A 23,197-nucleotide genomic window follows, 5' to 3' on the forward strand; every position below is an offset into this window, starting at 1 on the left:
AGGTAGCCATTGGAAAGCAGTTGGGTAGGTTGGCCTCAAGTCTTCATCTAAAACAATTACACAGACCTCAACTGATCCTGAGTGTAGCCCTGGCTACAATAGCCAGTCTGGTTCAGATTACAATCTTTAAGTCAAGGAGAGTTACAGCTTTTTTGGAGCATTTTGTTTTTTTGGTTGATGCCATCATTGGCTTTGTTGGGCAGGTAGCCAGCTGTCCTTTCCACCATAGAGCCAACTTTAAGCAAGCTTAGTGGAAGAAGTATACCTGTTACTATCTAGCCATTTTATTAATTTTTCTAGGGTGTTAAGATAGTAAGAAGACAAATTTGCTAACATATGCGATCCCACCAGCTTTTTATCTACTCATATGAGAGATTAGGCTGGGCTCCATGAAAATTCTCTTCAGATATTAGCAGATACTGATTTGACCTTTGTGTGAATCAACTTCCCTTAGGTGATAATTATCTTCATATATTAACAGATATTGATTTAACATTGAATGAATTAACCTCCCACAGGTCTTTCTTATTTTTTCAAGTGAGCATAGTATAAATGCATTAGTTGCTTCGTGCAAATATACTTATCACTGTTAACTCCTCTCATCTACATCAATAACTTGACTATCCTTAATAATCATGCTACAAATAACACATACTCAAGGAGTGAGTGGGTGTCTGATACAGCTGTGCTTCAGACAGACTTGCCTTAGGTCATAGAAGGAACACAGAAAGAGCTCACTACAAGGTTAGGGAGAGGTGAATGAGGTGGAAGGTTAATAGAAATAGTTGTCTATCATATACCACCTTGATTCTTTTCCTCCTTTTCCGCACACACTCTTGTTCTATATATGTCTCAGATTCCTCTATTATGAGGCTTGGGTAATTCCTGTTTTCATTCTGATAGAAGCAACCAGCCAGCATGGCCCTCAGATGCCTACCAGTGACATTGGTTGTTGATGGTGGCAAAAATTACTTCTCAACTTAAATCAGTTAGAGCAATATTTCTATGCATATTGCCTGTGACTATTGTCCTAGATTCTAACTACTTCAAGAAAACCAGTTTACCTTCCCAGCCTTGATAATTGTAAAATAAACAGAGATCTATAGCAGAAGGGCTCTTGCTTGCATGAAATTCCTTTGGCTATACTGTTCCAAGTGGCAATGGGTATATTCTTTGATTCCTTAGGGCTACACTGATGAACCTGTCTCTAAGATCCTTTGCCAAGTAGAAGATGGGACAATCGTACAGCTAGATCGTTGGAACCTCCATGTGGAAAGAAACCCAGACTTGCCTCCAGAAGAACTTGAAGATGGCGTATGTAAGGTGAGAGAGTTTTTTCTTCAGTGGAAGGGAACCCTGGAGCATGTACCTGAGCCACAGGAAATATACTGCTGGCTGGAGAAGCCTATGCTGATTCCTTCCTATGAGATAAGAGGATGATGTTTGAGTTTATGGCTATTAGGACTACAAATATGACACTCCTTAGTGATTCTGCCCCCATAGACTTCTAAAGATTGAGGTTTCCTACCTGCTTCCAGACCTCTGTCCTCAACTTCCACACCAAAGAGAATATATTCATTTTCTAATCTTTCAAGCATTGTAAATTCATAACCTATGAGAAGGTGGAAAATATGGATGGTGTAAATTCATAACTAACCTATGAGAAGGTGGAAAAATGGTTCTGAAGCATTAGGCATATGGTCTTTCAATGGAAAGATAACCTCTCAAGATTTCTAGTCTCATACTAAATATCTCTTATGTATAAGAAATATTAACTTAGTCCATTTGATTACTTGATTAAGACTTAAAGATGCCTAAATAAATATTTTGACTTAGTATTTTTCCTTCAATGATTGAGCTTTCATTTCCACCCAAGGCAAACCAAGAGACACAATTGTATATATGTTAGTATAGAGCTTCAGTAGAACATTTGGTTCTAAGTTCTGGCCTCAACTTCAGATAAATCTGACAGATTGCCAAATAACCATGTTCTGCATATTACTTTCCACTTTTCTTCTGTGATAGTGTTTTCAAGGTTTTGCATGCATAAGAACCTCCATATGCATCTGTTAAAAATGCAGATTATGGGGCCCAGACCCCATTAATTCTGATTAAGTAAGTGCAGAGTTAAGGCCCTGAACCTATACTTTAAATGACATCCCTACTTTATTGGATTATGCAATTGATAGAGCCAAGATTGTCATGGATGTTTCCACTTTAAAATATGTTGAACCAGATATCCTTCCCAACTAAACCAAAACCTATTTATTCATTAGCAACATGATCCTGACCAATTGTGATAAACACTCAATCTATGGCTAAGATAAGTTAAAAGGTGTTTTATTTTGTCTTCATGTTTTTTTCCCCCAAAACTATGATCCAGAAATTATAAGGTTTCTAACAGGTATCATGACTGCTTAGTGGATTTGCATTCATAATGTCACAATGTTGTTTGAAACCACAGGTATCATTTTGGGATATGATGTTTTTTTTCTGATGTGTTTGACCTACAGAAATTCAGTAGAATACAGCCAGTGTGAAAAGAATTATACCATATGGAGATTTTAAGGTCCTTTCCCCACCAAACTTAGAATGCTTCGGCCGTCAGTAGAAATCTCTATTTAAATCTCTTCCCAACAACTTAAGAAATGGAAAGACTCCTTGGTGCAGCCAGGGAGCATTAATTCAGATAATTAAAGGGCTTTGAAAACTTGGATTTTTGAGGAGATGTGTAGGAAATTGGGACAATTTTCCCTGGAAAATATGAATAAGAACTTAATAACAGACTAAGTTGGGATATTATTTAGGGAATGGTGACCAGATGTTCTCCTAAAGTTATCAGCGAATGCTAAGACATGGGTTAGAATTGTAGCCAAGAAAACATAAATGGTAGGGATGAACATATCTATGCTTTTGGCAAGATCACCAACCCTTGCTGTCATTACTAAAGCTTGGTATTTTGTTTAAGTGCAGCAACTGGACATTCTCAAATATTAAGCCAGGAGAATGAGACATGATTTTGGCATTACTCTGTGTTTTGTTTCTTCCCTGCTCTCCAGTCAGTTGTAAACATTTCTAAGGGGGCTGATTTGACCTATGAGTTTATTATAAGCTCTGACTCAGGGCCTTCTGTAGGGGGTTCATTCTTTCTTTCCATTGGAGACCAAGGCAATCTGTTTTCTTTTCTTCTGTATTAATATCTCTCTTTCTGCTATTCTTCCTCTTGTTTAATTTATCTCTTAATGGGATAAAGTCCTCACTCTAGTCAAACAAAATCTTACTGATTAAGGAGCATATGAACACTTTTGATAAACTTACTTTTGAAATCTTGAGGATTAAACACTTCTAACAGAAGAGAAGTATATTTCTATCTGGAGGCTAAACCTGATAATTATCTGGAAACATTATCCAAGCTGAGATAAAATTGCTTCTCTATTTAACATTTACCTTCTACTCTGAGTTGCAGAGGGAAAAGTCGAAGAGCCACAATTTCCTTTCTAGCATTTTCCACGGGCTTTTCTAATTGTTCTAACATTAAAGCCTTAAAAGCACATGAATTTTGCAGTTATGAAGAAGGATTGTAGGTTGTATCATCTTCTTCTTTACTAAACTTGCAGTGGTAACAGCCAGGGACCCAGAGGACTATAGGAAGACTTCTGTGTGTACATGCATCTGTGTCTGCATATTTCATGGTCTATTAAAGATACAAGATCTAATAGACTTCTGATAGATTCAAATAGATTCAGATTCAAATAGAAATCTGAAAAATACTAACAACTATGTATACATATATTTTTTCCCCCTGTAGATCAGGGATAGCTGAATGTTTCCCACTGCCTTATTGCTTATGACATATGTCAAAAATATATTTTAAAAAATTAAAGGGTAAATGTTAAATATTATTCATTATAAGTTGTAGTATTAATATGCTGAATATAAATCCTCAAAAAGTTTATCCACTGATTAGCTTACACATGATCCTTCCAGTTGAATTGACTTTCTAAGTTTACTTAGTCATTCTTTGTAACTATTGCATATGTGCTTCCCTCAGCTCAATTGGACTCTCATTAATATCCACAAGAATAGTTCCCATTTAATAATTTGTTTTTGTTTCACTTGTTTCCTATACCACTTAAGATTCTTGGGAGTGTTATTTGATTTGAGCTTTTACTAATGAATTAAAAAATCACCTGTTCCTTCTATGCAAACACCTTCTACCTCGGGTTGTGACTCATCTTTTTCCCAGGGACTGCCTGAGAGACAGGTGTCTGGCCTCAGGCTGTATTTTACTCTTTCTGCCCAGTTACACACCACTTCACCTCTACTTTGTTCATCATTTCAGCTCCCTCTGAATGTTTTCAATAATTACTTCAGCCTTGGATTTGATGCCCACGTCACACTGGAGTTCCATGAATCCAGAGGTGAGGACAACGTCCCATTTCCATCTCCCAGAGAGGAAGTTTCCAGCAGGTGTTTTGCATGTTCCCTTCTGCTTGCATATCACTTTAAGTATTGACAGTGTGCTTCAGTGTTGTTCATTTTAACTTTTATGATGACTCTGTGAGCTAGACAAGATAGGAACTTGTTACAGATAGAACCTTGAGATCTAGTTGTTTAGGTCTCAAAGACGTAAAGGATGGCACCAGATATATGTTTCAGGTCTCAGATTGCTAGTTTTTAAGTGTGACTAGAAACTTTGAAGTTAGTGAACTACTAGAAAGTGATAAAGTTTCTTTCACTCAAGTTATTAGGATATTCACAGCTTCTTGAACCACCAATTAGAAAAATACAACACTTCATACACCAGGGCCATTGAAATTAGCAAAAATATACAAATCCTCCCTGGGTGTGCAAAAGAGACAATAGGCATCTTAGAACAATAGGGGAGCTGACAAGTGGTTTAGGTTGAAAGAAGGGGTAATGATTGGATTGGTGGCAGAGGTACTGGGAATGCCCATTGGACAAGCTTGAGGGGTGAATGACACTGAGTGGTAATAATTTCAAGGGCTAAAAGATATGGGAGCAAGATTAGAGAACAAACCATTTTTGAAAGAGAAATAACACAAAATAATGGCACACAGTTAAATACTTCATCAGAACATTTCCTATGCCATTCAGAGCTGAGAAAGTTTAGGATTTGGGCTTATGTTGTAAAGCCCCAATCTTCTGTGCTCATGCTCACTTACTTGGTGTCTCTTCATCTCTCTCTTAAAATCTCTTGTTAATGTAGCTATATGTCTATGCCTTTGCCTGTATCTACATCTACATCACACCTAGTACCTTGTGAATATGTTAATATATAACCAAAACCATGCCAGGCTGTAGGTTAGTGGGTGTGTTGTGAGATAAATGAGAGGATTATTTTACTTCTTTTTCTCCAGATTCTTCAAGAGCATCAGTGGTTTTAACTCCTAGAATTTAAAATACAGAGACCTAAAAGCTAGAATTTGAATGTTCAGATTCTAGTAATAACACAGAAGAAACTCTCTTACACACTAAAGGTTAAGAGTTGAGTTGTAGGATTAAGGGTGTTAGGATACAAAATATGAGTGAAGTCCAAACCTGTAATTCTCTTACTGAATTTAGCAGTTTTGGTAGGCTTTGCCTTCCTGCTTTCATGGGGCTTTGAGGGTCAAATGCTGTGTCAAATAAAAGCAGTACTGATGGAAGAGAAAGCCACAGTTTGACTTCTCTCTTTGAAGGATTAGTTGATAACAGAATACCCAAATATCAAATACCCAGATCAGAAGCACCACCACCCTCCCACCTCCTTGCCATAGGTAGGTCTTGGAGACAGATATTGAGAGAGCCCTACTTGAGGGCCTACATTTATAATCTGTTGGGCTCCCTATATTTAAGGAGACTTAATTTGGGACAGTAAATGGAGATTACTCATTCCTTAACCCATTTGTTTTTCTCTCATATTCTTCAGGAGACTCTGGCTCTGGGCTTACTAATAAAATCCTTAGATTTTTTTTAACAATACTTATAAGTATCACCAATGCATGAATCTCCCAAAATAGATATGGCATGAAAAGAGGCCAAAATGAGTAAGTGGCAGACAACGAGCTCATTCAAAGGAGCCCAATATTTTGTCCAATTAATCTGACAATTTCCTCATGATACATTTCCTTGTTCTCTGATGAAACTTCAGTGTCTTGGAGAGACAGGAGCAGAGACATCAAGGTGGAAAGATTGGGTTCAGAAGAGAATTCTTGAAGGAAAGTCATGGGCTTCTTTGTTTTGTTTTGTTTAGTTTTAAGCTGTGGGACTATTTCATTTATAGAGAGGAATATGCAAACTCTGGTGTATATATACATAGTTTAATATATTTGTAATTATAAAACAATTGGTTAAAAGACTCAAAGTATTAGTCTTTGAATAGTTTATTGTTGAGGCTTAGTAATTTAAATGCTTTCAAGCAGTATGAAATGGTATTACAGACATTTGCCCTGGAGGTAAGCTGGAGCCCTTGTGGAAAACCAGCCACTGAAGAGCTGATAAGGGATGATTGATACTGACTGAGACTAATCTGCAATATTCATGAAGATGGTATAGAGATTTGGTTGATATGGCTATACCAGAAGTGTGGACTTCTTAGTATCTGTTGACCTATTACTCATTTTGCATTAATTAAAAATCATTAATTTATGATGAAAAGTATAATTGCCCAAACCAGTTTTTTGTTTTTTTTTTTTTTTACTTTTTTCTGTTTCTTTGGATTTTCTCCCATATTTTTACCTGGATAGTCAGGAAACCTCAAGCTCACCTGCAAAAGAAAAAGAAAGAGAAGGCTATATTTTCAACTTGTTTCTTTTGGTCTTAAGTGGCTATTCTCAAGCCAAGAACACTAATTGCTGACACTTCAAACTGTTCTCAAATGCAGACATTCACAGTTGGAGGCATCATGACAAAACTTGTATCCTTTGCCATGAAATACTTGGAGGGTGATTCAAAGCCTCATGAGAGCCATTATAAAAAAAATGAGCTTGGATAGAAAAACCTATTAGGTATTAAGAAAAAGATGTGTAAGGTGTGTGTGTGTGTGTGTGTGTGTGTGTGTGTGTGTGTGTGTACTTGGGAATTATGCTAATCTATCTACATGAAATGGGTAATAAATACAAATCTCACTAAGGCAGAGTCCTTAAAAATGTAATTGCAAAAACTATTTTTGGCATATATGTGAAATAGCCCATTGAATAGAGGGGATAATTAGACACAATTGAGATCATTTATTGGTGGCATTACCGTGTAAATGCTTTTAGAATTACCAGTAGAAAATCAAGCAAGGAGTAAAGATAGTCTTAACATTTTGATTGCCTTTGTATATAAAAAATTAAACATTTGAATAATTTTGTTTCTATATTTGATCAGAAGGTAGGGTTAGTTCATTTGATTGGAAAATAGAGATGCTTTCTTCTTATTAAAGTGGCTAAACCATGCATGGTTGAACTGTTGCTTGCATATCAGAAAGTGCAGTCATTTGGAACAGAACTTGGAGATGTAACAGAATTGGCCATTTAATTTTCAGCTGGAGTCTTGCCCAGAACTTTAATAATTATTGCATTATGACAGTGCTTGAGCAAGTGCATTGAAAATATTCTCATCTATTAATGTATAGCCATGTTAACAATGATTATGGTTATCAGGTGGCAAAGTTAGGTCTCACTTTGCCAGCTATATGAATTAGATTGTCATTTCTTTGGACATGAAGGATATTAAGCACCTCAAACTTTTAGCCTGAGATTGGATGCTTAAATTTTACTGCCTCATTGAAATTACTTATCCAGAGGAGTTGAACCTTATGCTACAAGGTCAGGGAAATACAATTATGACTCTAGACAAGGCAGTATTTAAATTTGATTTAAAATTTACAATTTTCATTGAATATATAGAAACATGCAGATTGGCATATTTCTAAGGATTATGAATGTTTCATGATTCATATGGCGAATGAACAGATTTCTTTAAAAAGATGTTCAATGGCTTGCTAAATTTCATCATCATCATCACTGCAAAGGACACACTATCAGTCTTATGTCTGTGTACTGAGACTCAAGCTTGATTTGCCCTTGAGAAATTCTCAGTGTCCAAGGTTCTCTGTCTGTAACCTTCTTTTCCATTTTGAACCTCTGCATGGCACCTGCTCTTCATTCAAGATTCAAGAACACTTTTGATCATTCCCTTTATGTAAGACTGTCACTTCATCTGATATAGGCACCTTTGCATGGCATATAAAGAACGATGTTTTCCTCTGATTTTCTTTTTTTTTTAATTTTTATTTAGTTATGATAGTCACAGAGAGAGAGAGAGAGAGAGAGGCAGAGACATAGGCAGAGGGAGAAGCAGGCCCCATGCACCGGGAGCCCGACGTGGGATTTGATCCTGGGTCTCCAGGATCGTGCCCCGGGCCAAAGGCAGGCGCCAAACCGCTGCGCCACCCAGGGATCCCTTCCTCTGATTTTCAAATCTATCTCCTCCACTCTAAACTCATGAGGGCAAAAGACCACATCTTATATTCTCTGTGCCAAGGCCATGGCTATCTTAATAAATGTTATAATAATGGAAAGTGTAATTAGAGGATAGGCCACATATATAATATAAAAGGTAGAAGTAGAAAGGAATATACAACAGGGACAAGATTAGTTAGTTGTACAGGCAATAAATAATACAGGAATTTGGCAGGAGAAAGGAATCAGAGGAAAATTTCCAGAAAGGGTAGGATGGAGCTGAAAGATAAAGGAGGAGTATGATATATGTAAAAAAGAAGTAAAGTGGCTGAGGGCATTTCAGACAGCAAACTATAGAGGAACAAATGAGCTTGTGTAAAGATGTGGACCAATTAACACATAATGACAGATTTTTACAGTGGTGTTAGAAAAATGGATAGTATTGGTAAACATATTTGTCCTTAATGGGAGAGGAAGTTGGAAGAAAAGATTTTTTTAGATACATACAATTTAAATTGAAGGTGGCATTATTACTGTAGGTATAGATTTTGGGATCATTTATGTATATATAACTGAAGTCTTACAATTAGGTACATAGCTAATGCAGAGAAGATGGAAAATGTGAGTTCTGTACAGTTCAAATTGCTTATTGATTTCTATATACATAGAGTTGAACTTGTTTTTGTGAATATCTCCCCTAATATTCTTAGACCAATTACAGACGAAAGTAGGGTTTAGGATCCTATTCTGATGGCACAGATGTTACCATGCTGTACATAAAAATGGGATTAATATTAAATCAATAGAATGGATTATACCCTGAACCTTATTATCATTATAACTGGATTATATCTAGAGCCAAATCATTTAGGTGATTTAGATGGTGAGATTTGGGAAGTTTGAGCTAATAAAATTTAGATGAGCTTTTTAGATTTTGAGTTGATGCCCTAATTTGGGATGAAACCTTTGGGGACCTTGGAGGGTATGAATGTTTTTCATCATGGGAAGGATGTGAATCATGGGGACCAGAGGGTGGGTAATGGTAGGTAAAACTTTGGCCTTTATGATCTTTGCTATTTGGTGTCATGCTTGTTGGTTATGTTATTTTACATGGTAAAAAGACTTTCTAAATGTTTTGAGATTAATAATTAGCTGACCTTAATAAAAGGAAGATAATTCTGGGTTATCTGAGTGGGTCCAATGTAACACCATGAGCCCTTAAAAGCATGAGTGGAAAGTTAAACAGGAAGTCAAAGAGATGTAGCAGAGGGGAGTCAGATAGACTTGAATTGTGAAAAATACTTGATATGCCATTGCTGGCTTTGACAGTGGAGGGGATCCCAAGCCAAGGACTGCAGGTGGGCTCTAGAAGTTGAGAATGAACCCTAGCCAACAACAACCAGCAAGGAAAAAGAACTTCACTCTTCCACCTGTAAGGAAATAGGTTTTGCCAACTATCTGAATAAACTTTGAAGTGAATCCTTTTTTTTTTTTTTAAGATTTTATTTGTTTATTTATAGCACATACACGCCCATGAGTTGGGGGACAGGGGAAGAGACAGAGAGAGAATCTCAAGCAGACTCTGTTGGGTGCTGAACCTAATCATGGCTCCATCTCATGACCATGAGATCATGACCTGAGAGGCAATCAAGAGTTAGAATCTTAACCCCCAGAGCCACCCAGGCAGCCATGAAAGTGAATTCTTTATGGAGCCACCAGAGAAGAGCCCTGCAGACTGACACCTTGATTTGGGCCTTGTAAGACCCTAGGTAGAGGAGAGTTCAGTCCAGATTTTCTCCTAGAGAATAAGAAAATAAATGGATGTTTTAAGCTACCAAGTTTTGGGGAATAGAAAATGAATACAATTAATGTTGGTGTCCCATCTGATTAGAAATAAGTTAATGTCCTAGACATACACAGTGTTTAGATCTCACTTGGTTACACTGTGTCCTTGTGGAAGAGGAAGATGGGCAATTGAAGAATTGCAGCAATAAGTTATGAGTACTTCCAGTATTAGGGTCTTGGGATACTTTGAGTATTGTTGGCATTTCTTGAGAATGATGTTTCATGGTTGACGTCATGCCAATTAACAGATACAATTTCCTTAAGGAACAAGAATGCTTAAACTTTCTTACTGGTCCTTTCTCGATTCTCTATGTCCCTTTTCTTTGATATATTTGGGAACCACGTTCCTTGGACCTTCTCAAAGACCTGTCAATTCTTATACATACATGTAGATATATTCAGCCACTCAACACTTTTAAGAGTCAATAAGGACTGATTAAGTACTATTATTTGCAGATTTCCCCTTGCTTTTTAATGGACTGGCTTCTGCAGGACTGGGGAAGCTCTAACATAACCCAACACCTCTCTCAGCTCTAGTCAGCCTTTGTTTCCGAGGCTGTTTGGAGTAGGGTAAATATTAAAATGGAAAAAGTATTTAATCGTCAAAGTAGGCTCAATCAAGGAGTCATTAGTATAATACCATTATACTATTAACAGAGATAACAGAATTTACCTCCATCTTTTCTGTTCTCAGGGCCAAAGCATAGGTATGACTCTCCTACCTTGTTATGTTTCTGACATCTCTCTAAATGCTAGTGTCTTAATCTTGTTTAGTTTACATATTAATTGAATTTTATCTAGTTAAATTACGTTTGAAGTAACTGTTTTCATTAACTGTGTTGGTGAAATCATCAAAACCTCAGTTTACTTATTAATTTTATTCTACTCTTTTAGGTCTTACAGAACATTTTCTGTATCTTGAGAGAAAACTATTTCTTTAAAAGGAGAAATAAATAGGCTCATAGGAAAATCCCTTAGGAATGTGAATCTTTTTCAAACTGTAAATTAATATTTTTGAAAAATAAATGTAATAGTTGATGCATGATTCACTTGATAGCTGTGGATGTGAGTGCCCTGAAAAAATTCTATGTCAGAACTATGGTTCTGCCATTTTGCATTTTTTTTTTAAGATTTTATTTATTTATTCATGAGAGACACACACAGAGAGAGGCAGAGACACAGGCAGAGGGAGAAGCAGCAGGGAGCCTGACGTGGGACTTGATCCCAGGTCTCCAGGATCAGGCCCTGGGCCGAAGGCAGCACTAAACCGCTGAGCCACCCGGGCTGCCCTATTTTGCATTTTTTTTATTGTAACTTGCTTGATGGCCAGATCTGACTATTTTTCTTTCATTCTTTTTAAAATTAGGAATTATGTACCCCTGGTAAATTGCATTGCAACAAAAATTCTAATTTTGCCTCTGGTTCCATAAAGCAAGAGTTAATGCAACTGAAAATGGTACCCAGCCAAATCTGGGTTAAGAAAGGTTAAAAACAAATAAACAATGTTACTTAGCAGCCATATTTATTCTAAAGACCCATACTGTAAAAATGGTGACTTTGGGGTCCACAAATGGGGACCAGGGAGGTAGAACACTCAGTACCACTTTTATCCTTTTTTTGTGTTTAGTATTGCCTACAAATTAACCTTCGACTTTTGTTTTATTTTGTTTCTAGGGTTTAGAGTACTTAATTCTGTAGAACAGAGTGAATGTTTAAGGAGAGGTGTGAAACTTAAATATGTAAAACTTAAATATGTAAAAACTCTCAAGAGTTTCCATGTTATGTGCTAATATTATAGGCAGTACTAAAGTGCTCAATTTAGGCAATACTAAAGTACTCAATTTACAACATACTACCTTATTTTTTTTTTAAATTTGCAAGATATCACCCAGTTTCCACATTATGTGCTAATATTATATTCTAATAATCATGAAAATTATCTAACAATCCTATGCCTAGGATTATTCTCTGAGATGGTACAGCTCTTATTCTGCACAATCTTAGTGAGTGAACTCTTTGCTACTGTTCTTCATCTAGACAATTGTTGAGATTTGCCATTCAAACATAGGGCCAGGACTTAAACAGCTTCAGCTAGCTGGCCAGCTGTCTGATGAGAAACAATTTGAAGAGACACCTTGCCTGAAGAAGGAATTAATGAGCACTTGGAATAAAATAACAGGAGGCAAATCATTGACAGTAGGTCTGATCAGAAAGTCTTGGAATTCTACTAGAAAGAATGTAAGGAAATAATATTTCATTTTGGGATTTTGTAATCCCTTAAATTCATATGAACATTCTCCAATACAGATTCTTACTTAACTTTTTTGTGGTCTTCAACCTATATAATTAACAGAACCAAACTCAAAATTAAACCATTTTTCAGCCAGAGCCTTTGCTGTTGAATGCCCTGAGGGCATTTAGCAGTTCACCTGCATATATGTATATTTATGTACCTCCACTAAGTCAAATTACTTTTTCAAGGATTGTTACATAAATAGAACATAGGGGATCCTGGGTGGTTCAGTTGGTTAAGCATCTGCTTAGGCTCAGGTCATGATTCTGGAGTGCTGGGATTGAGCCCCATGTCTGGCTCCCTGCTCAGCATACATAGTTTATAAAAGACATGCCTTATGGAGGTCAAAGCAAATAATCACCTCTTATCACCCCCTCCTTCATCCTTTCACCTCTGCCCTGGATCCCTGCCAGCCCTCTACTCTGAATAGAGTCCAGAGTCTCTCATCTTTTAATGTACATACAAATCACCTGGAGAGTTTATTCAATCATGATTTCTAGACACTACCTCCTAAACATTATAATTCAGTAGGTCTAGGGTGGAGTCTAATAATTTGCATCTCTAACAAGCTTCCCGTTTATGCTGATGCTGCCATTTTGGAGCTACAGTTTTGTAGCACTAGACAACTATACCAACTGGCCTGTAACTAAGGGAAAGATGATAATAAGGCTGTTGAATCTCTTGGATCTGTGGGGTGGGGAGAGGGGGGAAGGAAGTAAGAGTGCTAATGGAAGTCACTACCTTTAATGAGGTCTCTATTACAAAACTACCTTTTTCCTTTCACAGAAGCAAATCCAGAGAAATTCAACAGTCGTTTTCGAAATAAAATGTTCTATGCAGGGGTAAGTATATATTGTATTTTATAAGTATTATGTATTATTTAATACTAATTCACCATTGATAATAAGGATGCTAACTATGTTAAAAATAATTACACATCTGAGATGTTTACAAGTATGTCTATATATGATTAAGGTTTAATGTCTTGGTTTAAAATTAAGATGTGTTTAAGTTGGTAGAAAGGGAGCTGGTGTTCATCACTTCGAACTTTAAAGCCTAAGGCTACATGTTGTACTGAGGGGATGATATTCAAGGAGTGACATGAAAAACATCAAAGCCAATCTAGAGAATGAGACAGTTAGGCAGACTTAAAAGATGTATGGAAAGTCTTGGATAAGAATGTGGATTGCATAGGAGTTCATATGCATCCATGTTTGGATGAGAAATTGACAGAGGATGGGCAGTTTCTCATGAAAGGATATATGTGAGTAAAGGAGATCTTTTTTCTTTCTTCTCAGGAATATCCCTGGGGATGCATGACCATTGACGGGGGGAAGCACCTCTAAAATATTGATTTAAAGAAAATATAGTTTAAATTTATAACACTGGATAGACAATTGAAATAGAAGAGGAAAGGGTGAAGCAAGATGTTCTTAGTGGCAAGTTAAAGATGATATCAACACCCTATGGTCAAGTAGGAGGTCAGGAAAGGTCATCAAAATCAATCTTCAAACTGGCCCTTGGAATTATCTACTTTTTCACTTTTCTATTTGTGTTCTTAAATTTTATTATAGGTTATAGTTTGAAAACAAAGTTTTCATCTTGACAACTACTGCATTGCATTTTGTTTTGGATTTAACAAGAAAAGAACTTGTTTTATATTTTGAATAATTTAGAAGCACTAGGAACTATTTATAACATGGAAGCAAGGACTTGGCATAACCATGTGATTAAATTTGTTTTTTTCCCCTTTATTTCCTTGTGGTATAGGCAGCTTTTTCTGATTTCCTACAGAGAAGTTCTAGAGATCTATCCAAACATGTTAAAGTTGTTGTAAGTATTGAATGTGTTGACTCAGTTCATTTGAATATAAATATGTATGCTGCAAATAATGTACCCCAAATACCAGTTTATATACTTAATCAGTGGGCTGCCTTAATTCCAGAGATCATTTAATATAGTTCATTCAGCCAACATTTCTGATAACATAGCTCTGTATTGGGAACTGTCTTAGTTGCTGGGATGAACAGACAGTTAGTTTCACTCCTGAAGAAACTCACAGTTCCATTACAGAGAGGGCCTGTAAGTCACTGCATAACATTGTAGTTAGTGTTGTTGATTATGCATGCAATATGGTGGTGGCACAAAAAGGGGAATGGAAACTGATTATGGTGGGTTCAGGGATACTTTCATCAGAGAAGTGATGTTGAGCTGGGTCTTGACATAGAAATAGGTGCTCACCAAATAAATATCTTTATTTCAGGGCTACTTGATGAGACTCCATCTTAGAAAAAGACTCTTAAATACAGAGAACAGGTGGTTGCCACAGGGAAGTGGGTGGGGAGATGGGTGAAATAAAAGGACCTAAGAAGTACAAACTTCCAGTTAAAAAATAAATAAGTCATGGACATGAAAAGTACAGCATAGGGAATATAGTCAGTAAGATTATAGAAATGATATTTGGAGACAGATGATTTCACTCAGTGAGCACTGAGTAATGTATAGAATTGTTGAATCATCATGTTGTACATCTGAAACTAATAACACTGTATATGTAAATTATACTTCAATAAGAAAAATTCATAAAATTCATAATCACCAATCTGTAAAGCATGTATGAGACATCAGTCTCCTGAGTCAGTTGAAAGAAGAGAGAAAAGCTATTACCTCTAGTGTCAAAGGCCATTGGCATCACTTTTGGGTAGTTTAGTTCTCATGCAATAGCAGTGAAAACAAGCATCTCCTAGTAGTAGAGACTCTTTAGAGGGGAGGTACTGCTTTCTTAAAGCTGGAGGCAAGAAAGACAGTGGTCCACTGAACTATGAAGATCTTTTATTTTTATTTTATTTTGATTTTTTAAGATTTTATTTATTTATGAGAGGCAGACAGAGAGAGAGAGAGAGAGAGAGAGAGAGAGAGAGAGGGAGGGAGGGAGATGCAGAGACACAGGCAAAGGGAGAAGCAGGCTCCATGCAGGGAGTCCAATATGGGACTCCTATCCTGATCCCAGGTCTCCAGGATCAGGCCCTGGGCTGAAGGCAGCACTAAACTGCTGAGCCACCCGGACTGCTCCTGAAGATCTTTTATTGATAAAATTATGGTTATTAAATTTAAGTAATAGTGACCACCCAGTGAAAAATGAACTTGTCCTGCTTTTCCAGTATTTTTACATTGAGAGGAAGGGCAGCGACACTGCCCAGGGGCAGTGGCCATATTGAATGGCATTTACTGTTCAAGTCAGCTGCAGTGAAATTAAACTCTGTATAGTCCCTAACTACTAGACAGTTTGTCTCCACATCTAGCACTCCCCCTGATGACAAGTATCTTGTACATAGGTGACTATATAACAGGGATTAAAAGAAGCTTACAAAGAGACCAAAATGGCACCCAGATAACTAGGAAAGATAAGCTGTCAGCCAATACAGGCAATATTCCAGGTGAATTGGTTTGTGTAATACCATCTTCTTTTTTTGTGAGGAGAAAAAAGATTAGAAACAAAATAGAAATATTTGGGATTCAGTCCTAGGTCCACCTTTATGAGATATATGACTTTCGGGGAACCAGGTAACCTTCCAAAAGAGTTTACTTGCCTCATTTAAAACAGGCATAACAGGACATGTCTTTGAACAACAATTACTGACCATTGTGATGTGTCACACAGGGATACAGAATATTTCTATGTTTTCTTGAGTGAGAGATGGAAAGGATAGAAGATTAGCTAGAGCAATTTAATGTAATAACAGACTGTCTCATTTTTGCCACAGGGTGAAGTCAGGTGTTTCTGAGGTAGTAGTTAATCTCTCGCATAAATGTAGAGTAGTTTGCATGACTACTACATCAGAAAATCATAGGACAATAACAAAATCCTATGTACAGCATTATTTGTCCTCCTTCCCATGTTTTCTTCTTCTTATGACTTATCAATATGTGAGCTTCTGTATAGGAACATATTTTATGTGTAGATATTTTCCTTTGTGTGTTTGAAATAGGAAAAAAGTTGAAAGCTGCTGTTCTTTTTTTTTTCAGATTTTATTTATTTGAGAGATTGAGAAAGAGTGAGAGCATGGGGGTCAAGGAGGGGTGGAGGAAGCAGCAGACTCCCATCTGATCAGGGAGCCTGACTCAGGACTCCATCCCAGAACCCTGAGATTATGACCTGAGCCAAAGGCAGATGCTTAACCAACTGAGCCACCCAGACACCCCGCTGTTATTCTAAAGAGACACAAAATTTAAAGGCAGCAATATGTAAGGAAATTTTGTGAAGCATGAGAGATGGTAAAGTGCCCTCTTTTATAATTTGATAAATTCCCAGAATCACTAACATGTTTCTCAGGAAGAAAAAGTAGAAAATTTAAAAAGATTTCCGTTCTAAATATGATAATTTTATAGTTTTTTTTTCTGTAAGGCAAACAATACTGCTTTGTATGCTATTAATGTATCACATCCTATTTTTAAAGTTTTAGTTACTTACAACACTCAATTTTGATACTTTAAGGTATCTTCCTTGGTATATTCCTCTATCAATCATTTCAAGTCCTTAAATTGGGAGACTTCATGTTTTCTTGGTGTCTGAGGATATTGTAAAAACACCTTCAATCAATGTCTAGAATTTGATTCCTTTCTAAATCACCTTTTAAAATATTTTGTTTATTTAGGGCTATAATATTTCCTGGAAACAATTTTTTTGGGGCATGCTCGTTAAAATTAGGCTGCATTAAGATCAGCTGGGAAAACAACGAGAGACAATAATGCTAGGAGAAGCACTGTTCTTAGATTGTACACTCTTTTGAAAGAAGTCTTTAAAAATTCACAGGGGGCTTGGGAATGCATTACTCTGCTCTCCAAAGGAGAAGATAATGGGGAATTCTGTGATGAGGGTATGAGGAGAGCAAATACAGAAGTACACCTTTGACATTGAGAAGTCTATAGTTGTGACTAGAATTTTCTTCTTTTGACTTTTGTCACCAGTGGGAAATGAGAAAAGAAAATGAAAGCCTTTTCTTTGATTAGTTGGAGGATGCTCAAGGGAAGTGCTAACCATGAGGGAAGCTCCGTACAGAGATATTGGGGCCAAGCCAGCCTGAGGCCTTTGAGACACCTGGGGTCATTCATGTCCAAATCCAGAAAAGCAGTTTATCTCAGAAGACCAGTCAAAGTCTGTAGGACATTAAATGTGTAAAAGCAAATCCCGAAAGGAGATACCACTGATTTACAATAGTTTTTTTAAAGCTTGCAGGATATATTCCTCTTAAACAGTTTTCAAAATGTTATGTTTAGTGTTTTCAAAATAAAAATTATTTTCAGAAAGCAAATAGAATAAATGGTTATATTCATCCCTATTGTTTGGATTGGATAACTGTGGTGGAGATCACTACAGCCTGAACTCAAGGCTTCCTTTTAAAAAAAAAAAGATTTTATTTATTTATTCATGAAATAATAAAGAGAGAGGCAGAGACATAGGCAGAGGGAGAAGCAGGCTCCATGCAGGGAGCCCGATATGGGACTCAATCCCGGGACTCCAGGATCAAGCCCTGAGCTGAAGGCAGACACTCAACCGCTGAGCCACCCAGGTGTCTCATCAAGGCTTCCTTTTTATGCCCTTAAATGTTCATAAATCTTTTAAGGTTGATACAAGTCAAAATATCTAAAAATCCAAGGTTAAGAATTATGGCAGTTCCTTTGTTTATGAGGCCAGAGAAAAATTATTTTGGCAGCTTTGTTTTCCTATTAAAATAAAACCATGCTCTGAACCCTGGGTCTGCTAAAGTTGTAATCAGAATACATTTTCAGTCACAGTAATGACATCCACGTAAGCAGAGTTGAGGGCAAGGGGAAGACCGTGATATATACCACTGTGCCAACCTAGTTATCTTTGATAAAATTTGTAGACTTGTGACTACTTCAAAAACCCCTTTTCTACTCTGATTGTTGCAGTGTGATGGAACAGATCTCACTCCAAAGATTCAGGAACTGAAGTTCCAGTGTATAGTATTTTTAAATATACCCAGGTAAGCTCTGCTCATCCTTTTTCTTTGGTTTGATATGAACTCTGTTTGACATGAGGTTATCAGTTTTCATTATAGGAAATGTTTAGGTACAAACAGTGAAAGTAAATTATCTTACTGACTCATTAGGGGTTTTCAGGCCTGATCATTTTGTTCTCGGTTTAGTTAGTGTTCTCTGTGGTAGGTGTTTTTTTTTTTAATGCGATGTGGTGTGCATGCTATATACTTATCCATCGTTAAGAAACCCAGGCACCCCTATTTACTGGAACATTTTAATATAATTCTCAATTACTGATTCTCTCTCCCTCCCAAGAATAATAGACTTGAATAAATCCCTGTTCTCAGTTTCCTGAAAGCTGTTAGGAAGCCATGCAGCCTGATTTTAGCATGGAACTCATTCAAAATTGTTGCTAGATGATTGCTTTGAAAAAATAAGATCAATTAGAGGAGCATTTTCTAGCCAGGATGTCAACTCTCTTTGGTGCTATTATATACCTCTGGAGAAAGGGGTATTTAAGATTAACTAGACTCAAAATAAGCACATTATCTCAGTGGTACAAAATTAGAGTCTAGACTCCCAAGCCAAGATTTTGGAAGGGATGAATCTATGACCCTTTGTTATTTGCAAACCACACAACTCAAGACTCAAAATCTGCAGATAAGTTCTATTTAGACTGAATTTAATTGAAATGAGAGTTGTATGTAAATCTATGGCTAGGAAAACAGTTTCTTGATTATTTTTGGCAGTGCTCAGCAGAGTCACCTACAATCTTATTTCAAAAGGTTTTCATCTTCATTATTTCCATAAAAGACCTAGATTCTCAGGAAACATTATTTTCTCAGGAAACATTATCTTCTTTATTTTTTTTCCTCTTTTTTCCTTCTTGCTGCCCTCCTCTCTATTTTGCTTCCTCTACGTTTCCAATTTCCTTTATTTCTCTTTCTTTTTCTTCATCTCTTATCTTTTCCTCATACCTTTCTCACTCTTCCTCAGCTACCTTTCTCTGCTTACCTTCCTGGTGGTTATTTATTATCTTAGTTATGCACATAATGACCAATGTGTACCCACCTCCATTTCCTGGCCCTTTTCTGCTGGCATGCAATGTCTTCCTCTGAGACCAAATTCCGGAACTGCCCGTGGATAACTCACGACATATCATAGACAAAAACATAATGGATCACTGAGTGAGAAATGTTAATAAACAGTGAGTTAGGGATATAGTTGGGCACCATGAGGTACTTTTGTTATAAAATTGTGACCCATTTTCAAAGATGAATATTTGGAAATGATAAGTCCATTTTCTTTTCTATTAGAAGGTGTGCACCAAGAACAGGAAACTGTTCTTAAGTGAGATACATGTTGGATCTTACTGTAAGGTAATGCCTAGTGACAATCATGAGAGAGATGGAATAAATTTAATTTTGTGTTTAATCTTATCTTGCAGATATTGTGCTGGCACAATGCCCTGGGGGAACCCAGGAGATCACCATGATTTTGAACCTCAGCGTCATGATGATGGTTATATTGAAGTCATTGGGTTCACTATGGCCTCTTTGGTGAGCAATGCAATATTTTATTGAAATGAAATATATATAAGTTACAGAGCTTATTGATTTCATAGATTTTGGGGTTTTAGCCTTTAATTTTCTCTCCTACTTTACCAATTTATGAACTTTATGCAATATAGGATTGTTTGAGGAAAACAAGAAAAAAAATATGATTCTTTATGTCACGAAAGAAATTGATGCACAATTGTTTGAATTTCAAAAATAAATATTATTTGTTCATTTTCCTGATTAATTTTCTACCAGAATGAAATACAAACATTTTTATGGAAATTAAAAAGCATTATGCCACAGACATATCTCAGCATTAATGCAGAAACCTTGCCATTTGATACCTTTTTTTAAAGTTTTTTTTTTTATTCATTTATGATAGTCACAGAGAGAGAGAGAGAGAGGCAGAGACACAGGCAGAGGCAGAAGCAGGCTCCATGCACCGGGAGCCTGATGTGGGATTCAATCCCGGGTCTCCAAGATCCTGCCCTGGGCCAAAGGCAGGCACCAAACCGCTGAGCCACCCAGGGATCCCCATTTGATACCTTTTTGTTTCATTGAGTACCTACCTTTGTTTAGGTAGAAAGGAAGGTGGTCATTTGCATTCAGCTTTATCTTGCCTGGTTAAGAATAAGGTGGATAGCTCCATTATCACCAAATACAGGAATAAAGAAAGACATCATTATTGTAACAATAATGAATATTCATTTGCTACAGCGCTGAGATCATCTTCACATTTTAATTTTGTTTGCTTGCATTAGATTGTGAATTATAGTGTAAGGGCAATTTCAAACAGGTTTTAACACATATTTCAACTTATTATTGAATGATGAGGAGACAAATTAAAAATTATGCTTATCATCTTATCTAGTATAAATCAAGCCACAGGGATGCCTGGGTGCCTCAGCGGTTGAGCACCTGCCTTCGGCCCAGGATGTGATCCTGGGGTCCCGGGATTGAGTCCCACATCGGGCTCCCTGCATAGAGCCTGCTTCTCTGCCTGTGTCTCTGCCTCTCTCTCTGAGTGTCTCTCATGAATAAATAAATAAAATCTTAAAAAAAAATAAATCAAGCCACACTATCGGTTTATAAAATGAATTAAAAAATTAAAAGCTTCTCCTTGCAGCCCATGGTTAGCACTTGGTTTGTGCTATACCTTATGCTTGAAGGTAAAAAGGTTATATTTCTTGCTCCGAGCAAGCCAAAGCAGCTTTCTTTGTCACTCATCTTGTGGATTCCTACTGACTTTTCCTCAATCACTTCAGGTTACTGCGATCTGGTAGAAAAGCCTGTTGTGATTGTAGCAAAGTTGTCCATCACCTGAGATGGTGATGCTCCTCATGAAATCCACCCTCTCTGGGATGAAGTGATTGTTACGTGTGATAGATTTGTCTGGGAGTGATGTCATTTTCAGGGTTGTAGCTCAGGTACAGCTCTTTCTCTCCAAAGGTCTTTATGGTAATTAAGGCAAAGACTCAGCGGAGAGCAAATATAGGAATAAATTCAAGAAAGATATCTGCAAGGAAGAATTCTTGAAAGCAACCCCCAAAGCCTCAAATCTAGCCACATGTGTTTCACTCATTCATTTATTCATGGGTTCGGTGAACATTTATTGAATGTTCCAGAGCTTCCTACTCCTGACTGTGTGGCAGCAGGTTGTTAAGGGATGTGGGAGAGAAGATGATCCTTCACCAAGGCTTGGGAGGGCAAAGAAAATATTAGTTACTTCCGCATCACTCTCAGGATCAAAATCGAAATGTAAGCCTGCAAGATTGAATTTCTAACTCTCCGGCCTTTCCACTGCCTTCTTCACTTTCTAACTCAAGTAGACTCTCAAGTCAAACTCAGCTTTGAACATCTCTTGCTGCTTTTGTACCACAGGGCCATTGCATATGCTTTTTTCCTCTCTAAAATGTTCTTCAAGTCTCCATCTTCTATAACTTCTCAGCTCTATCTATGTCAGGTCTTTCTTGGGTTATTTTTGTTTACAGTTGCATAGTATCTGGACGGGAAGGAGATAGCTGAAACTGGGTAAGTAGAGGAGAGTTTGTGGAAGGATTCTACAAATATTGAACTAATTGTGAGCAGCAGCAATGGATGGTGGTGTATTCCTGAGCTCAAGGTGCAAAGATAAGGAAGCAGTCAGCTGCACAAGAAGGAGAATTATTTGGGAAGTACCTTGTGATAGGAGTAATGTTTGCCAAGTGGAAGCAGTCAGTCAGTGGCAACCAGGCAGGGAGGGAGCCAGAGCCCTAGATATAGTGACTTGACTCTTCTTGGCCCTATAGATCTTTTTCTGGTGCTTCCCTCTGGAGAAGTCTAACCAGAAGCCAGGGAACATGCAGTTACTGCTATAGTCAAAGGGGGTCAGGTTCACAAGGCAAGATGGAGAGCAGGAAAGGGTGGAGTGCCAGCCAAGCATGGCAGGTGGTGGATAAGCATCAGTCCAGTGTGCCTTCCACACGAGACAGATTGATAACTTATATTGGCATAAGCAAATGTGGCAGAGCAAATTAATTTTGCCAGGAGAAGAAGAGCGGGATTTGGCATTCTGTAGAAAGAGAAATTTATGTACACTTGGAATTGTGAGAGATCCTAGTCCTCTGTGGGAACTATAACTCATTTTAAGGGGGTGAAAAGTGAGGGTGGTCGATGATGCTAGAGAGGTAGGCAAAGGCCAGATCATGGACTGATTATAGGATTTATACAGCAGTTTTGACTTTATTCCAAGGTCACTGGTGAATTAGTAAAGTGTGTTTTTAAATAAGTATTTATTTTGAAAAGAGCCCAATATAAAAATAGACAAAATAATATATTGAACCCTCATGTGTCACCACCTAGCTTCTATAATATTCAAGACATGGGCAATCTTCTATCTCCACCTATGACCGCCTCCCTCATACTAATGTGAAGCATATCTCAGGCATTATATCAGTTACTTATAAATATTTCTGAATGTGTTTTTAAAAGAGAAGACTTATTTTATGAACACAACTATATACTTTATATCTGAAAAAATTAAGGCAGTTGCATCTGAATATTACTAA

The 23,197-nt window shown here is 37.2% G+C and overlaps 1 protein-coding gene across 1 annotated transcript in view; it reads left to right on the forward strand.

Moving 5' to 3' along the window:
- The window catches only part of DGKI (diacylglycerol kinase iota), a 420,356-nt gene that overhangs the window by 240,909 nt on the left and 156,250 nt on the right, over window positions 1-23,197 (forward strand). The window contains 6 exon segments of the mRNA XM_055335472.1: window positions 1,186-1,323; window positions 4,343-4,421; window positions 13,375-13,430; window positions 14,359-14,421; window positions 18,523-18,596; window positions 20,039-20,150. Of these exon segments, the coding sequence (XP_055191447.1) occupies window positions 1,186-1,323; window positions 4,343-4,421; window positions 13,375-13,430; window positions 14,359-14,421; window positions 18,523-18,596; window positions 20,039-20,150 (522 nt within the window).

Source organism: Nyctereutes procyonoides, unplaced genomic scaffold (genome assembly GCF_905146905.1).
Source record: "Nyctereutes procyonoides isolate TBG_1078 unplaced genomic scaffold, NYPRO_anot_genome, whole genome shotgun sequence".
NCBI lineage: Eukaryota > Metazoa > Chordata > Mammalia > Carnivora > Canidae > Nyctereutes > Nyctereutes procyonoides.